Source organism: Typopeltis vanoorti, chromosome 24, assembly GCF_054136105.1.
Source record: "Typopeltis vanoorti isolate ZY-2024b chromosome 24, IOZ_Tvanoo_1.0, whole genome shotgun sequence".
Lineage (NCBI taxonomy): Eukaryota > Metazoa > Arthropoda > Arachnida > Uropygi > Thelyphonidae > Typopeltis > Typopeltis vanoorti.
Genome location: NC_143572.1, coordinates 32,782,996 through 32,808,095, shown reverse-complemented (window position 1 = coordinate 32,808,095; position 25,100 = coordinate 32,782,996). Strand labels below are relative to the sequence as shown.

Genomic DNA, 25,100 nt, shown 5'->3' with positions numbered 1-25,100 from the left:
GATGTATTCAAGAATAGACTTGCAATATTTATTCAAGAATATAACATCATCTGTGTAAAGTAAAGAACAAAATTTAATATCTCTAATTTTGATATCAGGTTTTATGCATTTTCCTTCATAAAATGATCATGAATAAAAGTAGAAATAACACACACACACATTCTTGTCTCACACCCGATTTTACATCAACCTTCCTGTATTTCCTTCAATTGTAGCTGCTGACTTACCACTCAAATAGAGATTATTATTATTATTATTATTATTATTATTGTTACGGGAAACTCTAAGGAGTTGACAGACTCATCGAGGGAGGCCCTAACATCATGTCTGGAACAACTATTCAACATTCACACAGTATCTATCATATCTTGCCTTGAACTCATTCACGGTCGTAGCACCCACAACAGACTCTGGAAGCTTATTCCACTCATTCACCACTCTCCAAGTAAAAAACCTAGCTCTAACACCCTTGTCAACCATGCTCTTGCCCAGCTTCCATGCATGGCCCCTAGTCCTCCCACCACCAGTCATATTTTCAAAAATATCTTCTGGATCAATCTTATAAAAACCCTTCAGTAATTTGGATGTCTCAATCATATCACCCCTCCTTCGCCTATCGTCCAATTTCTGCAACCCACAAATCCTCAACCTATTCTCATAAGGTTCATTCCACAGACCTGCTATCATCTTGGTCACTCGTCTCTGGACCCTCTCCACTTCCTCCCCATCACGAAGAAACCCTGGTGCCCATAACTGGGCACAGAAGTCCAGATGGGGTCTTATCAAGGCTCGATACAGAGGAACAACAACTTGCTTCTCTCTGCATGTTAAAGTATTTTTCATAAGCCAAGTGATTTGGTGAGCTGTTTTAGTTACTTTTACAATGTGCCCCCTAAACTTCAACTCCCTATCCACCAGCACTCCCAAATCCCTGGCCTCATCAATCTCCTGGAGTATGGTTCCACCTATGCGATATACTGTTGCTATTCTTTTCACCCCAAAGTGCATAACCTTACACTTTGCCACATTAAACTGACATCCATTTTTCCTAGCCCAGTCCTCCAAACTATCTAAATCATCCTGTAAAATTTTGACATCCTGTGCACTCACAATTGCTCTACCCAACTTTGCATCATCAGCAAACAAGTGAACACTTCCTCTCAAATCCTTTCCAATATCATTGATGAACAAATTCAAAAGCAGTGGTCCAAGAACAGAGCCCTGCGGCACTCCACTAGTCACAAGACGTCTTTTTGACTCCACTCCTGAATAAACCACTCTCTGGTATCTCTCCTTCAACCACCATCCTATCCATCTTACCAACCCTATATCTATCCCCATCTGCTCCAGTTTACTGATTAGGGTTCCATGTGGTATCCTGTCAAAGGCCTTGGCAAGGTCCAGTAGTATCACTGTAAACCCATTACCCCTATCCAGTTCAGCTGTCACTGTGTTATAAAACGTGAGCAAGATACTGAGGCATGATCTACCCTTCACAAAACCATGTTGTCCCCCATACAATAACCCATTTTCATCTATCCAATCCTGTATTCTTTTCTTGACTAATTTCTCTAAGACCTTGACAATGATTCCTGATATGCTAATCGGTCGGTAATTTACAACACCGGTCTTGGAACCACCTTTATGCAGTGGAACTATTTTCCCCTCCTTCCATAATGTTTCATTTATACTATATAACTGTAGCATTCTGAACAGATTTTGTAACTAAATGTCCATATATTAATAATTTTTTTTGTCATAATTTAGATGGTAAATGACGGTGATAATTTAACAAGGCTGCTTAGATATGCAAGAATTCAATTTTTCTTAATTATCAGAAATCAATTATTAAAGAACTTAAATGATTTGATGAAAGATCTAAAATTATTAAAGAAATAGTCAGCTATCACTAAAGCTATCACCAGTATAAGAAACTCTTGATAAGTCCTACTAATAATCTACAGCAGGGCTGTCCAACCTTCGGTAATCCGAAGGCTGCATTAAAAAAAGAATTATACGAGGGTTGCATCACAATGCATATCTAGTAATTTGGTGAGCAGCAGCAAAAACTGAACCTCGAAAACTGAACAAACGAACAACACCAATTGCACGCTAATCGCGAGCTCACGTTCCCCGTGAGTACCTGGAGCATGCGCATAGGAACAAAACAGTGTAAGAATGCTTCTTTGACACATCTAATATTTGAAAAACATAGGGGTGTGTTTTTCAAATATTAGATGACTTTGTGGATATACAGTGATGTAAAAACACCAAATAAAATTACCAACATCAAGATTATCGATTAGTGATAGAATTAAAATATCTAACACGCATTCAATTCAAATTGTTATTTATTGCTTGTATTTTTGCTTGTAAAAATCAAAACCCACGGGCGGGCCGCACAAAATCATACTGTGGGCTGCATGTGGCCCGCAAGCAATGCTTTGGATAGCCCTGATTTATAACATTAATGCTATTCTAAAGGAAATTTACTACAGCAAACTTTCTACTACACCTATTCTTTTGGCCCCTATGAATTTGATGTAGTGAGAATTGATTGTAGTTCTTTCCACACCACAGTTAATTACCAGTTCCTTGAATCAAGTTTGTTAACCCTTTGACTGTTAGGTCCTAGTTTCAGGTACTTTACCACAAGGTTTTTTTGTTTTTTGAATTTCAATACTACTTGACTAACAAGTATAAAAAAGTATTTCTTTACAATGCATTTTTTTCTTTACAACTTTTATACAAAACATCTCAATGATTTACTAAAGAGAATATTAACTAATAAATGATTTTTATACATACAATAATGACTATAATAACCCACATTCAGTAATATTTCTTCAGAAGTTTCTAATTGTATGGTAGATTTTGAAGCACGGTGAAGCACACAACCCTACCTGGCAATCGGGGAACCACATATGCATTTTGTCGAGTAGGAGAAATCCATAAAAAAGCACAAAACAAGTCAAAGCCATTTTTGTTCACACCACCTGTGTCCTTGCTTTCGTTTCTAGCAGAGTACACAAATTTCTTTTCTCACAGTGAACAATCGTTCTCTATGTATAAGCAAGAAAATGCAACTAGCATGGTGATAACAACTGCAAAACAAAAAAGTTTACAGAAACTTGCTCAAAGCCTTAATAATGCTACCAAAAATAATTATGGACATGGTCTTGCCACATTAGTAACACTAAAGAAATGACACCAATGGATACGCACAGCACGTTTTTAACAGTCAAAGAACTAAGTAGAGTTGTATTTTGCTGAATAAGTTTCCTTTTGCAATACATAAGCTGAAAAGGGGAAAAAATTAGTTTAAGAATTTGTGAAATCAAAATATCTTGCAAACACTTGGATTCCATACAGCTGAAAAATGAAGTGTGCCATCCACTTAAGGATATTTTTTATATGAGTTTTTGTTAGTGATGGTTTTTTTCTGATGTATTGCCATCTTGTTAGATGAATGGCAAAGTATTTAAATCCAAGGTCATCTTTTTCTTTGGGGTAAAAGCTTACAGGCTAGTTACAAACCTTGGAAGTTACAATATTCAGAATAATACATTAGAATGATTTTTTTTCCCCCTTTATGATTTCTGTCTTAAAGTATGGTACCTATTCAAATGAAGGAATTTCTAAGTCCTCAAAATCTTTAAAGACTGCACTGCAGTGTTAACAGATTCAGTGGAATTTAGGCATGGTACAATAATCTACAGTTAATTCAATCTTCAAAACAATGCCTCTTCAATAATTAGACCCTTGCATGTCAACCAACTGCTGGTACTATGGTTCATACAAAAGCCAACTTTTGAAGAAACCAGTTTTCGAATTCCAGCATTTCCAAAAAACCAGTTAAACTGGTTTTCGAATTTTTACAAAAAATATATATATATAATTAAAACATTAAAAAATATATTTATACTTATTTTAAAATTTTTAAGTTTATTTAATATTTATGGAACCACAAAAATATAACAAAATAAAATATACTCCTATCTTCTAGTATCTAAAACTGGTTTTTTAAATTTAAAAACTGTTTTCGAATTTTAAAAATTTATCCAAAAAAAACAGTTTTTAAAAAAGAAACAACAATACCATACAGTTATACATCAATTATCTGACCCACATCTTCAATTATCAGAATGGCCAATCACCTTCCCAAAGTAGTCAGATACATGGTAAATTACTATAGCTTTTTTGATCAAGTATAGTTTGCAAATTATAATTAGTCGCACATTCTAATTTTCTATTAATTAATTAAACCAGTAGTTTTTCAAAGTTTTCATTTGACATAGCTATTAAAACTGATCTTGATATTTCCAATCTCCCTCATAAGAGATACTTACTTTAAGATTTCCATCAGCAGTAATACGCAACCGATTACAAGAACCACAAAAATTTTCACTCATGGAAGAAATAAAACCAATCTGTCCCATCCAGCCTGGTATTTTATAAGCCTGAAAGGAAATGCTTCTACATTGGCATTCATTATTAAATCAGTCACACAAAATTATATTACATAAAGTCAATTATGCCTAGCACAATTGCTTTCATTAAATCATGAGTGTAAATGTTACTTTTTGTTTAATATGAAAAGCAGCTGTCTCCTGACATTGATGCAAAAAGTATTATGTTATTCAAATATTATGTCTTTATGTCTATAAAGTTAGAAATATGCAACCAGAATTGATACAAAAGGAATATTTTCAAACTGGATTAGATAACCACCCCCAAAAAAAAAAACTGAATGATGTCCAGCTATGATCCAGTAGCGTGGCTTCTTATAAACCTAATTTTGGTTTTTAAATAACAATAAAGTAGTCAATCCTAAACAATCCTGATCTGCTTTATGTTAGTACATGTATTCTCAGGCAGGTTTGTCAATTTGGTAGGAATCAAGTAACCTATGACATCTATGATACCAGCTAACTCACCTTCAATTGAAAAGCCCTTATTCTTCATGTTCTAAATGTATCCAGAAAGACAACTTCAAATTTCAACATTCCAACCAAAGGGCACTGTTGTTAATGACTGTGCCATGGAGGTGCTATTATATGAATAAAATGGGAAAGTACTATTCATTGAATAAATAAAGTTGGAGGTGAAAAGTTTTGTTAGAAAAACAGACCAACCAGGTTTGCTTTTCTAACAAAAATTATTATTATTATTATCGCAAGACCTCATGGAGTCAAAGACTCATCAAAGGCTTTTATCACACACACACACACACAGCTCATCATACCATGCCTTGAACACATTCAAACTCCTTGCAGACACCACACTCTCAGGCAAGGCATTCCAATCATTCAGAACTCTGCATGAAAAAAACCTCCCCCCTTACTCCCCTATTCACACTCTCTTTATACAGTTTCCAGGTATGACCTCTAGTTCTCCCCCAATCTTCCACTATTTTCTATAGAACTTCTCCAGCATTGATCCTATAACAACCCCTTACCAACTTGTAGGTCTCTATCATATCTCCCCTCTTCCTCCTGTCCACCAGACTCTGCAAATTACATCTTCTCAATCTTTCCTCATACTCGACATTCCAGAGGTCAGAAATACCTTAGTCAATTGCCTTTGGACCCTTTCCAACATCTCTTCATCCTTCTGAAAACCAGGTGACCAAATCTGGACACAATAGTCCATGTGTGGCCTAATCAAAGCCTTATACAACAAAACAAGAATCTCCCTACTTCTACATGTCAGTGTCCTCTGCATCATTCCCAGAAGCCTTTGTGTTGTCTTCACAATTTTGGCTATGTGTCCCCTAAATTTCAGATCCTTATCCACTATCACCCCCAGATCTCTTATTTCCTCCACCTCCATCAATATATCCTCACCAAGCATAAATTCTGCATCCCATCTTTGTTTTCCAAATTTTAAAACCTTACATTCTGCAACATTGAACTCGCATCTCCATTTCCATGCCCAATCACTCAATTTACTGAAGTCTTCTTGTAAGGCCACAACATCTTCACTACTCTTCATGGTTCGTCCCAAGTTTGCATCATCTGCAAACAACTGAATATCTCCATCCAAATCTTCACCTATATCATTAATATACAAGTTAAACAGTAATGGCCCCAAAACAGACCCCTGAGGCATTCCATTAGTGACTTTCCTTTTCCTGGATATCACTCCCCCATACACAACTTGTTGATACCTATCAGATAGCCAGTCTCCAATCCAATGCACTAATCTAATATCCAACCGCATCTGCTCTAGTTTGACTATCAATTTATCTGAGGTACTCTATCAAAAGCCTTTGCGAAATCTAAGTATATTACTGTGTATCCTTCTCCTCCTATTGTCCAAGGAAGCAGTCACTTTATTGTAATAAATAAGTAGATTACTAAAACATGACCCCCCCCCCCCTTTAGCAAATCCATGCTGTCCATCAAAGATAATACCATTGTTGTCAAATAAAATAAGATAAAATAAAATACTGTCTGATATATGCAAATGATGATGATATGCAATATATCATCATTTCAGCATAGTACATAAAAGATCACAGGATACTAGTACATTCCAACACAAAATTTAATTATTAGTTTCTATTAACAATATTTTCTTCCAAATAGAAAACCTGTTCAAACCATAGTATTAGTAATGTGGATAGGCAATGTTGAGGAAAAAAAGAAGCTTGTTAACGTTGGATTTGAAAATCTATAAATTGTACTCTAGGAAATATGTGAGAAGGATAGAGAGAGAGAGAGAGAAAAAGAGAGAAAATGTCCTGTTAGTTTTTGATGCCAATTCTGATACTGTTTACACTGTTCATATTGCAATACGAACAGTGACCATGGAAATGGTTGCAAAAAATGCAGGCAGTGGAAGCTAAGTCTTTGTGAAAGAGAGTGAATTGATAACAGACCTGTCTTACTCTAATTATTCTCTTCTGAGATCAGTATTCAATGTTTGGACAGATTTATATATCTGACTTATTCGAAGACAGTTGATAATTGTTCAGAAGTAAAAACCTGAAGTTAAAGAGAAATCATTAATTTCTTTGAATGCTGAGGAGGAAATATTTGGGATACATTTTATGCTAAGAAAGACTGCAAGTGTTGCAATAAGTTTATGTCAAGAAAGAAGAAAGAACGTAGATTTCCCAGCCTAGTTGACTGAGTGGTTAGCATACCTGCTCTCCAACCAAAAAGGCTGCAGTAGTAGTATCCATATTGGTGATCACTAATTAATTAGTGGGCATCCACGTAGTGAAGAAGCTGGCTATTAATGACAATTAATAGCCAGCTTCTTCACTACCTGTTTTCGATACCTATTTTTAAGAGTATCGAAGAGAGGGCAATGGGATGGTAGCTTAACTTTAATCTTGCATTTTAGAAACAGGCTGAATAAAGGGGATGTCCCATGCTGTTTGGGTGATTCTAAATGAGTATAATAGCTTGTCAAGCACTACAAGATGGGTAGTGCTTGACAATTTTGATTAATTTTGAAGCACAAGTTTTTAGGACAACTGTAGAGATATTATTCCGATCAAGAGACTTATCAGTGTCTAGATTATTGAGATTTTTGGATTTTTCTGATGAAAGATCAGGAGAAAGATAGCATGCAATATATTGTTCATGGTGAAGTAGGAAGTAATTTTCCTTGGTCACATTTACATGAGTTGGGGGGGGGGGGGGGGGAAGCCTGTGCCAAGAGGTCAGACTTATATTTAAGAGATGTCGTCATGGTATTATGGAAGAGAGGTGGAAGCACAGAAAGATAGAATAATCCCTAGAGAGATTATTCTGGATAGAATAATTATAGAAACCAGAAAGCATTTTTTTTTTTTTTTTGCATTTAACCCTTTCAAAGTCTGATTTGGATTTGCTTTAACAGATGTTGCAGGCCAAGTGTAAAAAATAAGTTTCTGACTTGGGAGTTCTCTAAGATATGTTTTTTTATCTTGGACTACTTTGAAACATTTTGTTTAAGAATAAAGATTTAGACATCAAAGGGTTTTTGTATGAAGTGGGGAATGAAGGTCTCTATTCCAGCAAGGATTATTCCAGTTAAATGATTGGTGCAGGTGTTTGGATCTGGAGAATAAAAACAGTAATCAGACCCTGGAAAAGAAAAGAAAAGGAAATCACTAAAAGTACAGAGCCAGAAGACCTAAATTTGGCATAAGTAAGATAGTGAAATGGAGGATATTATGAATCTGGCCAAATTTAATAGCCAAATGAAAGTAACTTAAAAAAGTTTCAAAAATTTACTAGAGCTTATGAGAATACAAACTTTGTGACACAAGTGCTGCCCGTTTGCCTTTTTTTGATTCTTATTTTTTTTTAATTAGTGCTTACATTAAGTTTACTTACAAAAAAGCTGGCTTGAGGGCTTTTTTGAACTGTTGGTTCTTCTCAAAGACCAGGAAAAATTAAAATTTCAAATCATCCAAGTTCCAAAAACTTGTGACCTAAAAAGGAACACACTCAAGTAGCTGCAAACTTGTCAGTGTACCAAAAGGGGATAAAGGTCTGCAAACTGGATCTGATCTCCTATGAATCTGTAGGATCTACCACAAAACTATGCCAAACCTCAGTCGAGCAGAGTCACAGGCAAGTACTGCCCTCACACTAAGCCTGTTCTCAGTACAGTGGCTTTGTTTGCCTGCCAACAAGCTTACTTTGGCAGAAAAATGCTCTATTCAATACTATACCAATTCTATACCAGAAAGCTAAATTCATCATTAGTACACTCTTGGGTAGGTGCATAATCAATTACTAAATGTATAGAGCTAAAAGACTTCAATTTGGCATATGTAAGTTATTGAAATGAAAGATATGGATCCAGTCATTTTTATAGCCAAAGACAGAAAGAAACTTTTTTTAAAAGTTTTTATATCATAAAGTTGAAGAGAATATAACCTTTGGAAATGGAGATGCCTTGGTTTATCCAGAATACCCTCTATTTCAATACATTACTTATGCCAAAAGTTATATTCTCAGAAGCTCTCTGGTAAATTGAAGCCTTTTGTCTCTATACTTTCAGTAATTGATTATGCACCTAGTGAGAGTTCACTTATGATGAATTTAACTTTCTGACTTAGGATCGCAATGCACTGAACAGAGAATTTTTGTTCACTCTAAGTTTCTGCCTGGTCTCGGATGAGAACTAACAGTTAAACAGATGTTAGGCTAGTGAAACCTAATTTGAGCACTCATAAAAGGCAAATATACATACTCCAAGACAGAGATTGTGTCTTTTAAGTGGTGAAAACCAAGGTAACTCTGATGCTAAAGGTTATATTCTCATAAGTCTTCTGGTAAATTTTTGAAACTTTTTTAAAAAGTTTCTTTCTATATCTGGCTATAAACTATGAGTAGAGACACAGAAATCTGGGAAAGCATTGCTGGGAGAAAGTCTATCTGTAGAAAATGTGCACAAGGTATGTTCAGAGTTACTACCAAGAGGAGAGCAAACATCTATAGTGTATTTGGATGGAGAGTTGATTAAGGAAAAGGTGCAGAGTGTTGGGAGAATGATAACATGGATAATTTAATCATTCTCTCAACACTCTGCACTTATTCTCATTGAATAAGTGCAGAGCGTTAGATCTTTACTGCCAGCCAATAACTCAGCTTCTCTTTCAGCTTGATTTGCAAGGTTAGGGAAATGAATCTAGTTTGAATTATAAACAATAAAGTCTCTAATAAGGATAATCTCAATGCTTGGGGTAGTTAGAATGCAGGATATCAACCTTCAGGAATAAATAATCAAAGAGGTTATTAGAGTCATCAAAATTAAATTAGAAAAAGCAGCAGATGAAAGCAATAAAACAAAGCAAAGAAATCTTAGCCACAGCATATCATGCAAATGAGATTCAAGAGTTAATAATTTCTGGCATGAAATGTAAATCTAAAAATGGCACAAGTTTCGTCTTTTTTTGGTGGAATCATACAGATTGTAGTTAAGGTAAGATGTAGATGTAGTAGATACTAGTTGAAGTTTAGTGTTCATTTTTGTGGATTTTTTTTAAATTGCAGTGTAACTATTATTGTGGTATTTTTTATGTTAATACCTTCAAAAATTTACAGAGTATGGGCATGCAGTAGGAGCCAAAGATTTGTGGATCTGACTTCAACAATGAATAAGCTCAGATTCCATCTAAACAACAAGGTCATCTCAGCAGTGTCTGCATAATGCTATATTCATACTCTCCCCACCCCAGACAAATATGGCAGTGAATGTAGTAACAAGATTATTTGCAATTATATTAAATATATATTTATTTATATAATTCTAATATAGTTTATTAGAAATAATAAGCTTTATATATATATATATATATATATATATATATATATATATATATATATAAGCTTATTATTTCTAAATATTATTATAATTCATTTTTGTAAATAAATCATTTTATCTTGATTTAAACTGAGTAAAGAATCAATTTTTTATTCTAATTTAAGTTGAATGTTTATGAATTTCCTAAACAAGATATACCAGAAACAAGGTATGATTATGGAGAAAATGTTCTTTTTTTTTATTATCAGTAAAAGTTAAAGATAATAAATGTACAACATTCTCTATAGCTCAAGGCAAAATAACAATAATCTGTCTGCATAATGTCTGTAAAGTCTCCAAGAAACTTTGCATTCAGAAGTCAAAAAGAAATCAGGCACTGTATATCTGAGAAGAGTCAGAAAAGTTCTAAAGTCCAAACTCAATGCTGGCAATGTAACAGCAATCAATCCATGTGCCATCCCTGTAATCAGATACACAACAAGGATAACTGACTGGATGCAACTGATTGTAAAACATGAAAATGAAATGACACTGAATCATGCCTTACACTGACACAGTGATACAAATTAATTATACTTATCCAGGGAAAGTGGAGGATGAGACTTTTAGCAAAGATCATTCAACATTCAGAAGCATGTTGAATGCTGCTAGCTAAAATGCTATTTGCTAAAGGTAAGGAGAGAAAAATAAGTGATGCTAACTGAAGTTCACAAAAGAAAAAGAAGTGGTGAATGTCGTATATTTTCCAAAAAGGAGTATAAGGAGAATGAAATGGCAACAAGATCAGAAGGTTGGAAAAATAAAGCACTCTGTGGTGAGAATTTGAACCCAAAAAAGAAAGTCAACAGTCACTTGACTCGGCAGTGGCTTCAAAAGGGCATCAAAAAATCAGACCTGTCTGACCTGTCTGGCGTCAGACCTGTCTGACGCTTGAGCAGCAAGCGTCAGACAGGTCTGACGCTTGCTGCTCAAGAACAAGCATTGCAAACCAATACAATAAATGCAATGTTGAAAAGGTTAATAATGATAGCAAATGCTGAGTATGCAGAGATAAAGAAGAAATGACTCATCTGGTTAACTTTTCCATAAAGATTACCCAAACAGACTAAAGATAGGGTTGTAAAAGCTATATGCTGAAACTTGTGAATGAGATATGGTTACCCAACTTACAAAACCCCTTGGGAACAAACAACTGAGAAATTAATGAAAATGCAGAGATATTATGGGACTTCAAAATTCAAGCAAACTTATCTGAACACAATATGTCAGACATTACTGCAGTTTACTAATGTAGCCATAGCCATACCATGAGCCATTCTAATAGAAGAAAAAAAGTGCATGAAAAAATTGATCAAATATAGAGATCTGGAGATTGATATTCAACAAATTTGGAACAAAAGAGCAACAACAATCCCAATTGTCATAGCAGCGACAGGCACAATACCAAGACAATTTGTGAAACACTTGGAAAAGCTGAGCTCCCCGGATATAACACCATCTCTGGATAAGGCCTGAATTGGATACATCTGCAAGATGTGATTATGTTGTTATATGTTTCTCATGCTCTTTGACTGAACTCTATTAATTACATATACACAATAATAATGATAAAATAAAAGAACATACAGTCAAAAGTGCATCTAAAGTTTTGGATTATTTACCATGTTGTTTTTGTACCTTATTAGTAAAAAATCATATTCACATTATGTTTGGTGATCATCATTTAATCTTCAAACTAAGACTATTTTACTGCTATTTGAAATGTTTGACCTTTTTAAACTCAAAGAGTCAAGATTTTCTTTGGATCTCGATTTGACTCAAAAAAATTTTTAAGTTTGCATCCACAACATTCTTCTATATATATTCAAAAATGTGAGTATGACAGAATGCAGTTATGAATATTAGAATAAAATTCCAAATACAAAAAAAAATAGCAATTAAAAAACACATCTTACTTTGGATGTGTCATTTGGATGGTCATTAAGCCTCTCCACTTTTGACCAGTGATTACGAATAACATCCAACATTTCAAAATACGTTACCATCTTGCTGTCTTTCCACTTATTGCCATCAAATGGCATATATTCAATGAACCTGACATCCAGTTTCTGTAACAGCATCGCAAATATTAAGCATTTTAATAAATCAGAACAATAAATTACATTTTAATAAATAACTTTCTCTCTAACGAGTGAAAGGTCTTACTTTCAATAGCAAAAATTGTTATAACAGGCTTTATTATACTTCATCTGCAAGAATAGATCAAACAATATTTCATTCTTAATGAAGTATATCAAAAATATAGCTAATGAACATTAACTTAACATGAACATACGAGGGTGGTCTGAAATGTAAAGGTTCTCCGCCTCGACCATAGATGGCAACACTATCGGTACGATTTTTTTTTTAAGTTGGTACATCTGTCATAAGCATTCATGTGAAATTGCATGTCATTCTATCAAGTAGTGTGTTTTATACAGCTGTTTGAAGCAAAAGTCATGTCTGTATCCCTTAAAATGGATAAAATTGAGTATCGTGTGCAGTTATAAAATTCTTTGTAAAAGAAGGTTTCGCGCCAAAAGAAATTCATTCAACGTTCATAAAAGTTTATGGGCACTCTTCTCCTTTGTTATCAACAATTAAGAAATGGGCTGCCGAGTTTAAACATGGCTGTACCAGCCTTGAAGATGATCCACGTGAAGGACGTCGAAAAAGTGTAACAACACCAGAAATCATTGATCAAGTGTATAATATGGTATTGGATGACCGGTGAGTCAACGTGCATGAAATTGCTGAAGAATTGCAAATGAAAAAGCATTGTGCAAGATGGGTGCCGTGCTTGCTCACAGCAGATCAAAAATGCACTCGCATGAAAATCTCTGAACAGTGCTTGGGGCATTTTAACAAGAATAAAACTGATTTTGTGCATCAATTTATTACTATGAATGAGACTTGGATTCACCATTACACACCAGAATCCAAACTGCAGTCAAAACAGTGAACAGAAACTGGTTGTTCAGCACCAAAGAAGAAGTTGGTTCCATCGTTTATTCATTATATTGAAAAGGGTAAAACTAAAACTCTTCCTCACTCGTCAGCATTTTTCTTCGAATCAAGAGGTGATTGCAGCTGTAGAGGGGTATTTTGCAGATCTTACTGAGAACCACTACAGGGATGGGATAATGGCGCTGGAGAATCGCTGGAATAAATGCGTTAGTCTTAAAGGAGATTATGTTGAAAAATAAAAATAATTTTGATACCCATGCATATGTATATCTTCAACTATGAAACACAACTTCCTTTATTTAAACGATTATTGTGTTAAGCCGTTATATTTTTCTATATTCAAGTTTCTGTGTGAAAACAGCTGACTTTTCAATAGTAATAATGGAAAATTAGTAGAATCTACCAGCTTCATAAACCTTTCAAAATAATATGGAGAACAATAACAAAAAAGTGGTAAAAAGACTTTGGACTACTAATGTTCAACTTGAACATTGATGTTATCGGTGTTATAACTGGATGCTATGACACAGAGGGATAAGGCATGTTTCTATGAAATACCTAAAAGATTATCTGAATCAGATAATGATATGGACAACTGATAATAAATGACAATTCAATATTATCAAAGACCAGATTATGCATTTTGGACCAAAAATATTGCAGGCTGAGTATTATATTGAAGACATTCAATGTAAGTAGCTAAGGTACTATAGAGAGGGATGAGAGTACATCTCCTGTTGAAATTCAGCTAGTAGCTTGGTTACAGGATGTAGCCAGTGAGTTGCAAAGTTGGAGGCGGGAGTGTTCCAAATAGGGAAGATGACAATTGGGATTAGACAGGGTTCTGTTCTGGGACAACTGATGTTTAATTAATATATCAGTAATTCAGAGTATGAGAGGAGATATTAAAATGTTGCTGATGATGCTAAATTAGGAAGAGCAACATCAGGAAGTGGTGATGTTGTTGCAAGAGAATATGAATAGTCTGGTGCTCTGGGCTGCAGAATAGGGATATCACCTCAATGTTGCTAAGTGTAAAGTTATGCACTTTTACCAGAAAAGATGGAGTGAGGTTTGTTATATTGGAGGAACTCTGCTTCAGGAGCTGGTGATCTTGGTGGATAAGGAACTGAAGTTCAGGGACACATCAGAAAATTGCTGCGATAATGCAAAGAACCTTCACAAGTGCTGATAAGGAGGTGATAATCCCACTGTATAAGGCACCAATCAGGAGTTATTTGGATTTCTGTGTGTAGATCTGGTCACCTGGCTGTATTGGCAATAATAAAACATTGAAAACGGTGCAGAGGTGAATAACTAAGAAGACTGTCTCAGGACTCTCTGGAATAGTGAATATGAGGACAGATTAAGGGAATGTGGTTTGCAGAATTTGTAGATGGAAGAATAAGAGGTGATATGGTTGAGATGCTAAGAGGAGCCTCTCATATAGATATATGGGAATTATTGCATAGGGTAATGGATGAAAGGAGAGAAGAGGCCATCCCTGGAAAGTGAACAAAGGTCATGGGAATAAGGAAGTGAAAGAATTTCTTTTACATGGTGAATGAATGGAATGAATTACTGGAGTGGGTGGTGAGTGCTCCAATGCTGGATGTCTTAAAAGGTAAGGTATAATAGCTATTGTGGTATGTGAAGTGTGCAACCTCAAGCAATCAATCTTTGGACTCCCCAGAGGCTTGAAAGTAATACTAAGTAATACTTGAAAGTAATAATATTACTTTCAAGTATTACTTAGTATTACTTACAATGGAACAAGAATCTCCTTAAGGAGATTCTTGTTCCATTGTATAAGGCTCTAATTAGGCCACACATGGACTACTGTGCACAGATTTGGTCACATGGTTTTCAAAAGGATGAAAATATGTTGAAAAGGATCCATAGGCAACTGACTAAGTTTCTGATCTCTGGAATGTCGAATATGAGAAAAGGTTGAGAAGATGCAATTTACAGAGTCTAATGGATAGAAGGAAGAGGGGTGATATGATAGAGACTTCAAGTTAATAAGGGGTTGTTATAGAATCAATGTTGGAGAGGTTTTACAGAAAGCAGTGGGAGATCAGGGGAGAACCAAGGTCATCCCTGGAAACTGTATAAGGAGAGGGTTTGAGCAGGGGAGTGAGAAGCAAGTTTTTTTGCATGCAGAGCTGTGAATGATTGAAATGTCGTAACGGAGAGGGTGGTGTCTGCAGAGAATTTGAGTGTGTTTAAGGCACGGTATGATGAGCTGTGTGTATGACAAAATCACAAAATGACGTCTTAAAAGAGTCTTTGACTCCTTTAGGAGGTCATTATTGCTATTATTATTCCAGGACCTCCTTTAGGAGGTCCTGGAATAATAATAATAGCAATAATAATAATGGATCTATCTCATATCTCCAACCAGAAGCTACATTAAAAGACTAATATAAAATTTAATTAATATTGAAGAGTACTAATTAAATTAAAATTTAATTAATATTTAAGACATGCACCTGGTTGTATATTTTTGGAAGGCGAGGATGACAAAATATTTGGAGCTGAAACTAGACTGAGCTGAGAACATATTGTAAGAGAATGATGTTTAAATAAGACTAGCAAACAAAGAAAATTATGAATTCAATGAACTACAGATTTTTAAAAACTAAATAAAGACCAAAAAAGGCCAAAAAAAAGTTCAAATTACATTGTTGCAAATCTCTAGTAATAAGAATCAATCAGAATGCTAGAAACACTAAAAGACCATACCTAATTTTGCCCTCTTATATTAGTCTTTTAACATTGCCTCTGGCTGGAGATATGAGGTAGCTCTGTTACCTACTAAGCTATGTTATTTTTACTATTATGTGACATCAGGAATGACACGAAACCTTAGTTTCAGAATATCTGTGAAAATTATTTATTCATACTGGCTCATAATAGATAAATTTATTTCATAGGATCAAAATTTTATTTATTCCGATCCTAAGGGAAGCTCCAACTAAAAAATGACACTGTGACACTCAGCATTTCTGTAATTCAAATATTCCTGGATGAATATCTATGCCATTTAATGATAATGTAATAGGCTATTTTGGTTAAATAGATTTCATCAGATGATTTCCATGTTTGCATCTGTATATTTTCTTGTAAAGGAAGCAAAGTAACACTACTTAGATTTTTGGATGCTGAAAATTTAATCTAATTCTTCCATTATTTCTTTAAAACTGCTTTGGATTCCACTAATTTTTCTACATATTTCTTATTTTCCAATTTCTATGTTAAAATCTTCTGACAAAACGATTATATAATTTTGAAGGATTTTTTTCAGTTTTTCCACAGATTCCTCTTTTCTATCTTTATCTGCAGTTTTTTTTTTTTATAGATATTCATTCATTAATAAACATTATCTTGAATCATTTGCTTTCATCCTTATTTGTTACAGACTTCAAAAATCAAATAAGAGATATCAGGAGGTTCCCCCCCTTCCCTGATAATGAACTATTCTTAGTTTATATTAGGGATGTGCCAAATATTCAGTTTTGCTTTAGTATTTGACTGCTTCAATGTGTTTTTTATTATATCCAGCTTTGGCAAACCAGAAGAAAGATCTGGTATTCAGCCAGCCAAAACAGAAAAATTGCTGTTATATGCAACATAATCAGAAAAGCCTTCCCTTGTCTTTGACTGTTCCAAAAGAAGAGTTTCCAAGGCTAATGAGTAAACTTATTGCACATTACAGTTTCTCAGAAAATTTTTTCAGCACTAGTCACCAGTGTGTTCCTTGAAAGTTTTTTTTTTTTTTTTTCAGAAGAGTGAAATGTTTATAAAGAAACCTATGTATGCTACTCCAAAAAAATATTAAAAATGAGAAATTAATTTTCCTACATCATAATTTATTGCAAATGTAGTCTGATTATTAAATCCATAATTATTCTCTATATTTCACAATTTAAAATAAGTTCTGTTAATATTTTTGTTATTTGAGGAAAAAAGTGCAATATGTTTTTCTGATTTTCATGCTGCATTGTTTTTTAAATACAATGTTCTCTATGAAATGAAATGACAGTTTTATTATATTAAAACAGAGGAAATTATAGATCCGTCTATATTTTATAGCCAAATGTAGAAAGAAAGTGAAATTTAGAAAGTTTACTAGCAAACTGAGATGAAGACCAAAATCCGAGTTGCCTGAGCTCGCACTATTTAAACAACACAAATTCTGCCCATAACCCATGTATTCACCTTTTATTAATGCATAAGTTTCACTAGCCTGAAACATATTCACCTTTTATTAATGCATAAGTTTCACTAGCCTGAAACACCAGGCTTAGGATTCAAATTGATCAAGTTTGAAAATACTTACAAGCAGAAATGAAAACAAAAACTCAGTCAACACTGTAACTAAGATATGTCAGAAAGTTAAATTCATCATAAGTGATCTCTAGTTGAGTGTATAATAAAATATTCAACTACAGAGCTGAGAAGTGATGTTTGTCTTATATAAAATACTATAATAGGAAATATTACAGACACATCTATATTTTATACCAAATTTCAGAAACAAACAAAAGAAAGAAATATAGAAATATTTTCCTTCTTTCAAAAATTTAATAGAAAGCTTATAAGAAGGTTATGTTATTATAAACTCTCTGGTAAATTTTCAAAATGTTTAAGTTTCTACATTTGGTTATAAATTCATAATACTCTCCATTTCAATATCTCACTTATTTCAAATTGGGACATTTCAGCTATATACTTAAAAATTTGAGAGATATTATATTTAAGGAAAACAAAATTTTATTTTCTCTTTTTATCAAAGATGATCCTAAAAGTCTTCATTTTAGCAATGTAAAATAAACAGAAATAGGAGATATTAATAATACATGCTTATTTTGTGGCTGAATATATATATTATTATTATTACATGACACCTCCAGGGAGTCCACAGACTCATCGAGGTGTCATGTGTCCACAGACCCTTACAAGGCACCTATTTCTTCCTTTTTATCAAAAAAAAAAAAATCAGCTAACGCCTTTTTATTCCCGTATACGGGAGTAGGCGAGGCCATTTAGCCCTATCTAACTTTTTTTGGAGACTGAGTGGGCAGTTCAATCTCCACTGGTACCCAATCAGAGACAGATGGCCCAAAGCTATCACTAATTAAGCGGTATGCAGTGAAGAGAGACGGCTCAAATGTGCCGCCATCTCGTGGTCCCTAACCCTAACACAATATATTTAATGTCCGAAATAATGTGGGTTCTACGGTCGATTTTCTTGAGTTTCCAGGAGGAAAAACCCGCTTGCCCGTGCCAGAGATCGACTAACTCGGGAACCGGTCGAAAAAAGGCTTAGAAAAATTTCCTCTAGTCGCTGACTAGACTCGAAACCAAGTCTTCCTTCGTGTGGCCAAGCGCCGTGGTGTGCAAATGCCACACCCACTGAGCTACACAGGCTCTCTAGTATCACTAATGTAATAAAAAAAAAAAAATGTATATAGAAATGGATTGGACATGCACTGAGAATGTACTTTGATGACAAAGAGATTCCAAAAGTACAGTAGTTTTGACAATGGATTCAAGAACGAAAAAAAGGAAAATGGGAAGATCTAAATTAAACTGAATTTAGGCAGAGAATGACAAAAACAGAAAGAGGAATGGTTGGTTTCGAGAGCTGGAGAGAAGAATTAGTGGCACAAGACAGACGTATCTGGAAGAAACAGATCTCTCAGTCCTATGTGCCATGAGGCACAAAACAGATGAGTAGGTAAGTAAATGATTAAAAATGGTTGTCAGCATCATATTCAATCAATACAGAGGACTATTGTATCTCTCATCATCTGATCCCTACCCAGCCCACTGACTTGGTAAAGCCACTGCTGATAGCAATGCTACTGCCAGTACATCAGTGTGTGGGGGAGGGGGGGGGGAAGAATGAACCTCAGTGAAATGAAAGACAAACACAACAACTTTTCAGCTGGAAAAGTCAACCCTGATAATGTTCAATTAAAATTGTACCTACCTTTATCTCAGTTAATTTTACAAAATCTAATATTTCATCTTCATTAAATCCTCTCATGACTACACAGTTTATCTGAAAATAAAAAGGGGGGAGGGTGAAACTGAGCATAAAAATTATGCAAACATAAAAAAAAATTAAATGAATTCATATAACAGATATATTATCTGATGTAATAAACTGGTTATTACATCAGATTTGCCGATTCAAAAAATTATGTTTTGATTACATATGATTCAAATCCTTATAAATAGTAAATGTATAAGAATTGAAACATATCTTCTCTGGTGACAAGTTGAAAAACATTTCTCAGGTTGTATGTCAATAATTAAAATCAGTCAAAATAGCTTAGTATTGTCACTGAATATATTATTTTAAATGCTTTTCATCCATTAAGTATTAACCTGGTGCTTATCATCATATTCTACCTTTTCCTGTAGTGCTCCACAAATAATGTTTGCAGTCATCATCTTTTACAAATCAAAAAAGTAGTCTCTGTTGTATATTCCTATGCACCAGTCACTGTCCACGAAAAATAATTAAACAAATAAACATGGTTGATTGAATTTTAATTAATTTCATTAAAAAAAATTATATTCTGATATTTCTCTAGAATAATACCTTCATTGTAGGAGTGAACACAGTGACCCAAGCAAATAAATATAAAAATGAAAATTATGCTGGAATGAACAATGAGATCTCTTTAAAAAAAAAAAAAAATGCAATACAGGTAATCTGTTTACACAGGGTGGGATGCATTCCAAGAAATATGTGTGAAGCGAATTTCCACATTAAACAGGGGGATACCATTTTTTTTTTGTGTCTTCACTGTTTTTTTATGGATTAATTAATTTTTTTCATTTTCTCATATTAATGCAGTGTACAAAATATTTTGAAATAAATCATTTTTATTCAAAATACAATGAAATAATGAGAAAGTTTTATTTAAAGTACACATAAATACAAAGTTTTCTTTGCTAAGAAGGTTGTAATATTTTCATCTGCTTCTATCCTTATCTTTAAAGATGGTTCTTACTGATGACTTGCTTAATTCAATTTCATGTGCAATACATAAATTTGAATAAATTCTTAAAACTGGCCTCGAATTTTTGTATGATTTTTAACTTCGTATCCAAAATGATAACAACATGCCTCTTTTTATATGGTGGGGGCATATCCTCATTGTTATGATGACTTTCCTTCACTGCAAATTAAGCCTGTAATAAATTATGTACACGTGTAAACAGCAGTGCAACAAGTATATCAAATTCATGTTTATTTATGTACCTCTGTTTTTAAAGTCTATCTTCAAATCAGCAATGAATTTTGAACTTCTGGATATGAATTATGTTGGGTGCGATGCATTTGCATGCACGCGCATAGCAACATATAGAAAACTGCATAAAATATATGTATACAGTGGCATGGGAGAAAATGCATAAAACTGAATCCACACATCAGGGGTTATCTGTATATACTGTTTTTTTAAATGCTCATTTTGAACAATTGCAAATGTGAAAGCACACATGGAATTTTTCATATTCATATTTGGTGTGTCCAGAAAGACTTCACAGTATTCTTTGAATAATCTCACAAATTTCAAGAAGTATCATTTCTTCCCATTTGATACAATGGTCAGTGGATATACCATTCTTTCTTTCATATTACACAGTGATCAGCATTCATTATAATCAATTATGAAGACAAACTGTCTTAGAGTAATAACTTTAATTTAATATAGGCCAAAATAATCACACAACATTTCAAACTTCATATCAAAGTCATCATCTAGAATATACACATACTAGCCACTGAATTATAAACTTTTATTTAATACCACTGTTAAAAGATACACACTCAAAAGGATGTAGTTTGCATTATGGGATACTAAAGCAATTAATATTAGCCTCTATATATAAGTAGCTTAGTTTTGAAGATAATTCATGTGCAAACTTTGTTTGCTTACACTTGAATAAAGGATAAACAAAGAATATAATTTTTTAGCATTTTTAATTAATTTAATACCATGTGTGGCCCTCCTTGAACCAGAATTCCAGCATATATGCAGTATGGCATAGATTCCACAAGGTGCTGGATTGCGTCTATATCTACAAATACCAGGTGTTCATCAGACAGTCCTTTAACTGTTCAGATTTGACAGAAGAGAATTCTGCTCCTGGATCTGTTTTTTTTTCTTTCTAATATATCTCATACATTCTTAATGGGGTTCAGATCCAGGCTTTGTGGTGGCCAGGGAAGGCAGTGCAAGTCATTGTCATGCTCACTGAACAATTCCTGCATGATGGACAATAGCATTGTTGTCCATGAAACAACCATCACCTGCTGAATAAAAAATCAACAATGAAGGATGGACTTGATTAGCAACAATGTTCAGATATTCCTTGAAGGACACCCAACCTTCCAGCAATATCAGGGAACCCATTCCATACCAAAAGAACATGCCCCCACACCGTGACACCACCTCCAGGACATTCAGTTGTGTTTACAAAGAAAGTTAGGTTCATTGCTTCATGGGGGGCTCCTGTCAAACTCTCTGCCTACCGTTGGTATAGAACTAGGTGTACCTTGACTCACTGGAGCATGACTTTTTTTTTTCCCAGTCTTCTGGTGTCCAATCATGGTATTCCTGACACCAGTGTAGACAAACTTTCTGGTCGTTAGAAATCAGTGGTTTCCATATAGGCATGCAACTGCCAATACTAATCCTCTTCAATTCCCTGCACATAGTTCAGTGAGATATGGGTCAGGAACAGCCTTCGGTAAATGCTTCAGTCAATTGGTGCACACAGGAAGTTCTGTTTGTCTGTACATGCCTTCTCAGACAATGAAAATTTTGTTCCTGACAGACTGTCTTCATACCATAGTTACATCTTTTAGCAAGCAATATGGACTACTATTTAATTTGTATATTAGCAACTGGGGGGCCTATACCCCCCTGGCACCTACGGCACCCAACCCCATGAGTTCTGGACTGGTAGGCCGGTTCTCCTTCAATTCTGATGACTCGAATTTTGAAGACTCGAAAGGGGTTCTGCCTCTGCACTCAGGGTAGCCCCGAGTTTCAAAACGTTTCAAATAACTTCACAAAAAACGTGACACAAAAATGTTACAAAAAAAGCTTATCATTTTATATTATAGAGTAGATATAGAAAGTATCTGAGAAGAACGATTCAGTTGTTTGCCATCAATTCAAAACTGTATAACAGTAATAATTAATAAAGATGATGTTAAAATTTTGCAGGATGATTTGGACTGGTTTCCATGAATTACTAAATAGAACCATTACTTCTGGAACTAAAAATTATATACCAACTACTATTATAGAAGATGAATCTGTAAAACCACCATCAAGGAAAGTGCATGGCATGACATGCCAAGCATGTTATATAGTTCCAAGTAAGCAGAGCTTAATGAGGTTGCAGTACAATGCATGTTCTACTCTTTCAAGTTTGTAACTAATGTCACAGACTGGATTTCTCTGTTAATATACCTTCAATTGATAGCATTTACTTGCAAGGGAATTCTCTATAAAAGATCCTTCTTGCAAGGGCATCCTGCAAATGCCTTTGAAATGGGCCTCTAGTTGTTAAGATATCATCACCACTGGATTTTGATATGAGAACAGTATGGCTGGCTACAAATGCATTAAGTGTGTGACCTGGAGGAAGAGAGAGAGAGAGAGAGAGAGATTAAATAATGTAAAAACAATAAGAAAAATGGAATCTCAAGCCTCGCAGTAAAGCTCTATTCCCTAGAATGTCTTGTCATAAGGATTTCCTTGCCTGGCATTGGTTATAGGATGTAGTAATTTCAGCTACTTTAATGAGTCTATTAAGCCCACCTTGGATAGGAACAGGAAATGCATTAATGTTGTAGGATTGTAATTTTCATGCCATTTCTTTAAAATATGCTGTTAGTGTCTCTGGAAAGAGTTACAGATGTGTGCTGAACATCTCTTCTCCATTCACAAAGATTTAGCTGAGAGTCAATTCTTCATGAAAATTGGTAAACTGTCTGTTGAAGAATGCAGCTAAAAGGGAGTATGCAAAGTGCTGATGCTTCTATCTGCTTCCAACTTTAAGAGAACAATGAGGTAAAAAAAAATTAAAAGATCAATCAAGCTTTGAAAAGATCATTGAGAAATCTGGAAGACATCTCCATTGTTGAAAGTTTATTTTTTCACTTGGTTAGAGTATAATAAAATTAGTTTAATCCTTTATCCAAGTGTGAGCAAACAAAGTTTGCGCCTGAAGTAACTTCAGGACTAGGGTAAAGTGATGGTGTTGTATCACTTTACCCTAGTCCTGAAGTTACTTCAGGCGCAAACTTTGTTTGCTCACACTTGGATAAAGGATTAAACTAATTTTATTAGACATCTCCATTGTTGAAACTGATCTTTACTTGTTGCATGCAGTAATGGCATATGATCTGAAAGGCTGATATTAAGTTATTTGATCTGAATTACTCTGTTATGAGAAGAAGAGAAATAAATTTGATCAAGACAGGAGCCAATACAAATTTATAACACATGATATATTAGGAAAGCAAATAATCATACAGCTATTCATTTAAATGCAGTCAAACTTTATTCTTTGTTTATATAATTAAGATACATTTTAAAACCAATCACTAATCAAAGAACCAAATCTCTTAAGTAAGAACCCTTTGTTTAAATATTTCAGTATTATGTTTTAATATTTTAAATTAAAATAGAGATTAAAAAAAAGGAGAGATAAGAGATAAAAAAAGTTGGCATATTATTATATGTTATATTACTTTATTATATTATTAGTATATTACTTTACCTTTACTGGATCATAACCAAGTTTCAGAGCATATTCAATCCCATTCATGACATTCTGCCAGCCCTTCCGTCTAGTAATAAATTCAAACTTTGCTGGAACAAGGGTGTCCAAACTAACATTTAATGCATTCAAACCTTGAAGAAAGGAAAATTACATGTACTTTTTTTTTCTTATATTAAAATTTAAATGATTTACATAATAACCAAACAAAAAATTAGAGAACTAATGTGTTTCACTGCAGTTGGAGCTTTCACACAGATATATTAGGTTGTGAACAAATACGCGTTTAAGCCTACCAACCTGCAACTCTTCAAAAAAAGGTTTCAATAAACTCCTATCTGAGTCCTTGCCTGCAATGAAAGTCCTCTGATCTCATATGTAGGATTAATATATATATATATATATATATGGAAATAAATATATATATATATATATATATTTAAAAAAAAATGCTGCAGGATGTCATATCGACTTTGGCAGGACAAATGACATTGTGTAGATGCCTCGGAGGAGTTAAGGCTGTTCTTAGAACTAAAATGACTATACTCATCATTAGATAAGTGTACTTGATAAACTGGCTTTGTATAGAAATGAAGGGTAGGTATGTATCTATATAACTAAACAATATATTTGGGATTTACCTGCTTTTTTCAAAGCCTCCAGCTTCTTCATCAGCAAAATTCCATTAGTTGTCAAAGCAATTGTTTGAAAACCTAGGGTTGACAAGTTTTCTGCATAAAGAAAACAGTTAGTTGTTAATAACTTAATGGTTAAATCTCAAATATTTTTCAAGAAATTTAATTAGTCTGCTATCTTTAACTTAGTTCATTAAGATAATCCAATATTTATACCAACTGAAATAAAGCTTAGAATATTTATATAAATTAATTTCAATTTGAAAGGGCTTTTTTTTTTAATATACAGCTATCAAATTAAGGATGTTACTGCTAATAATGATATTGTCAAAAACTGGAAGACAATATTAGTAATAAAAGCAAAAT

General features: G+C 34.0%; 1 protein-coding gene across 2 annotated transcripts in view; it reads right to left on the bottom strand.

The window, feature by feature from the left end:
* Mocs1 (Molybdenum cofactor synthesis 1) overlaps positions 1–24,829 on the bottom strand; it is a 59,639-nt gene extending 34,810 nt beyond the window's left edge. The window contains exons 1-5 of one of the 2 annotated variants that reach the window (XM_090413303.1): positions 24,741–24,829; positions 24,100–24,233; positions 19,277–19,348; positions 12,228–12,380; positions 4,350–4,460 (exon numbers count right to left, since the gene is read on the bottom strand). In XM_090413303.1, the coding sequence (XP_090269429.1) occupies positions 4,350–4,460; positions 12,228–12,380; positions 19,277–19,348; positions 24,100–24,233; positions 24,741–24,771 (501 nt within the window). In that variant the 5' untranslated portion in view covers positions 24,772–24,829. The remainder of the gene's footprint in view (positions 1–4,349; positions 4,461–12,227; positions 12,381–19,276; positions 19,349–24,099; positions 24,234–24,740) is intronic. The other variant, XM_090413304.1, reaches the window with a different exon arrangement.
* Positions 24,830–25,100: the final 271 nt, after the last annotated feature.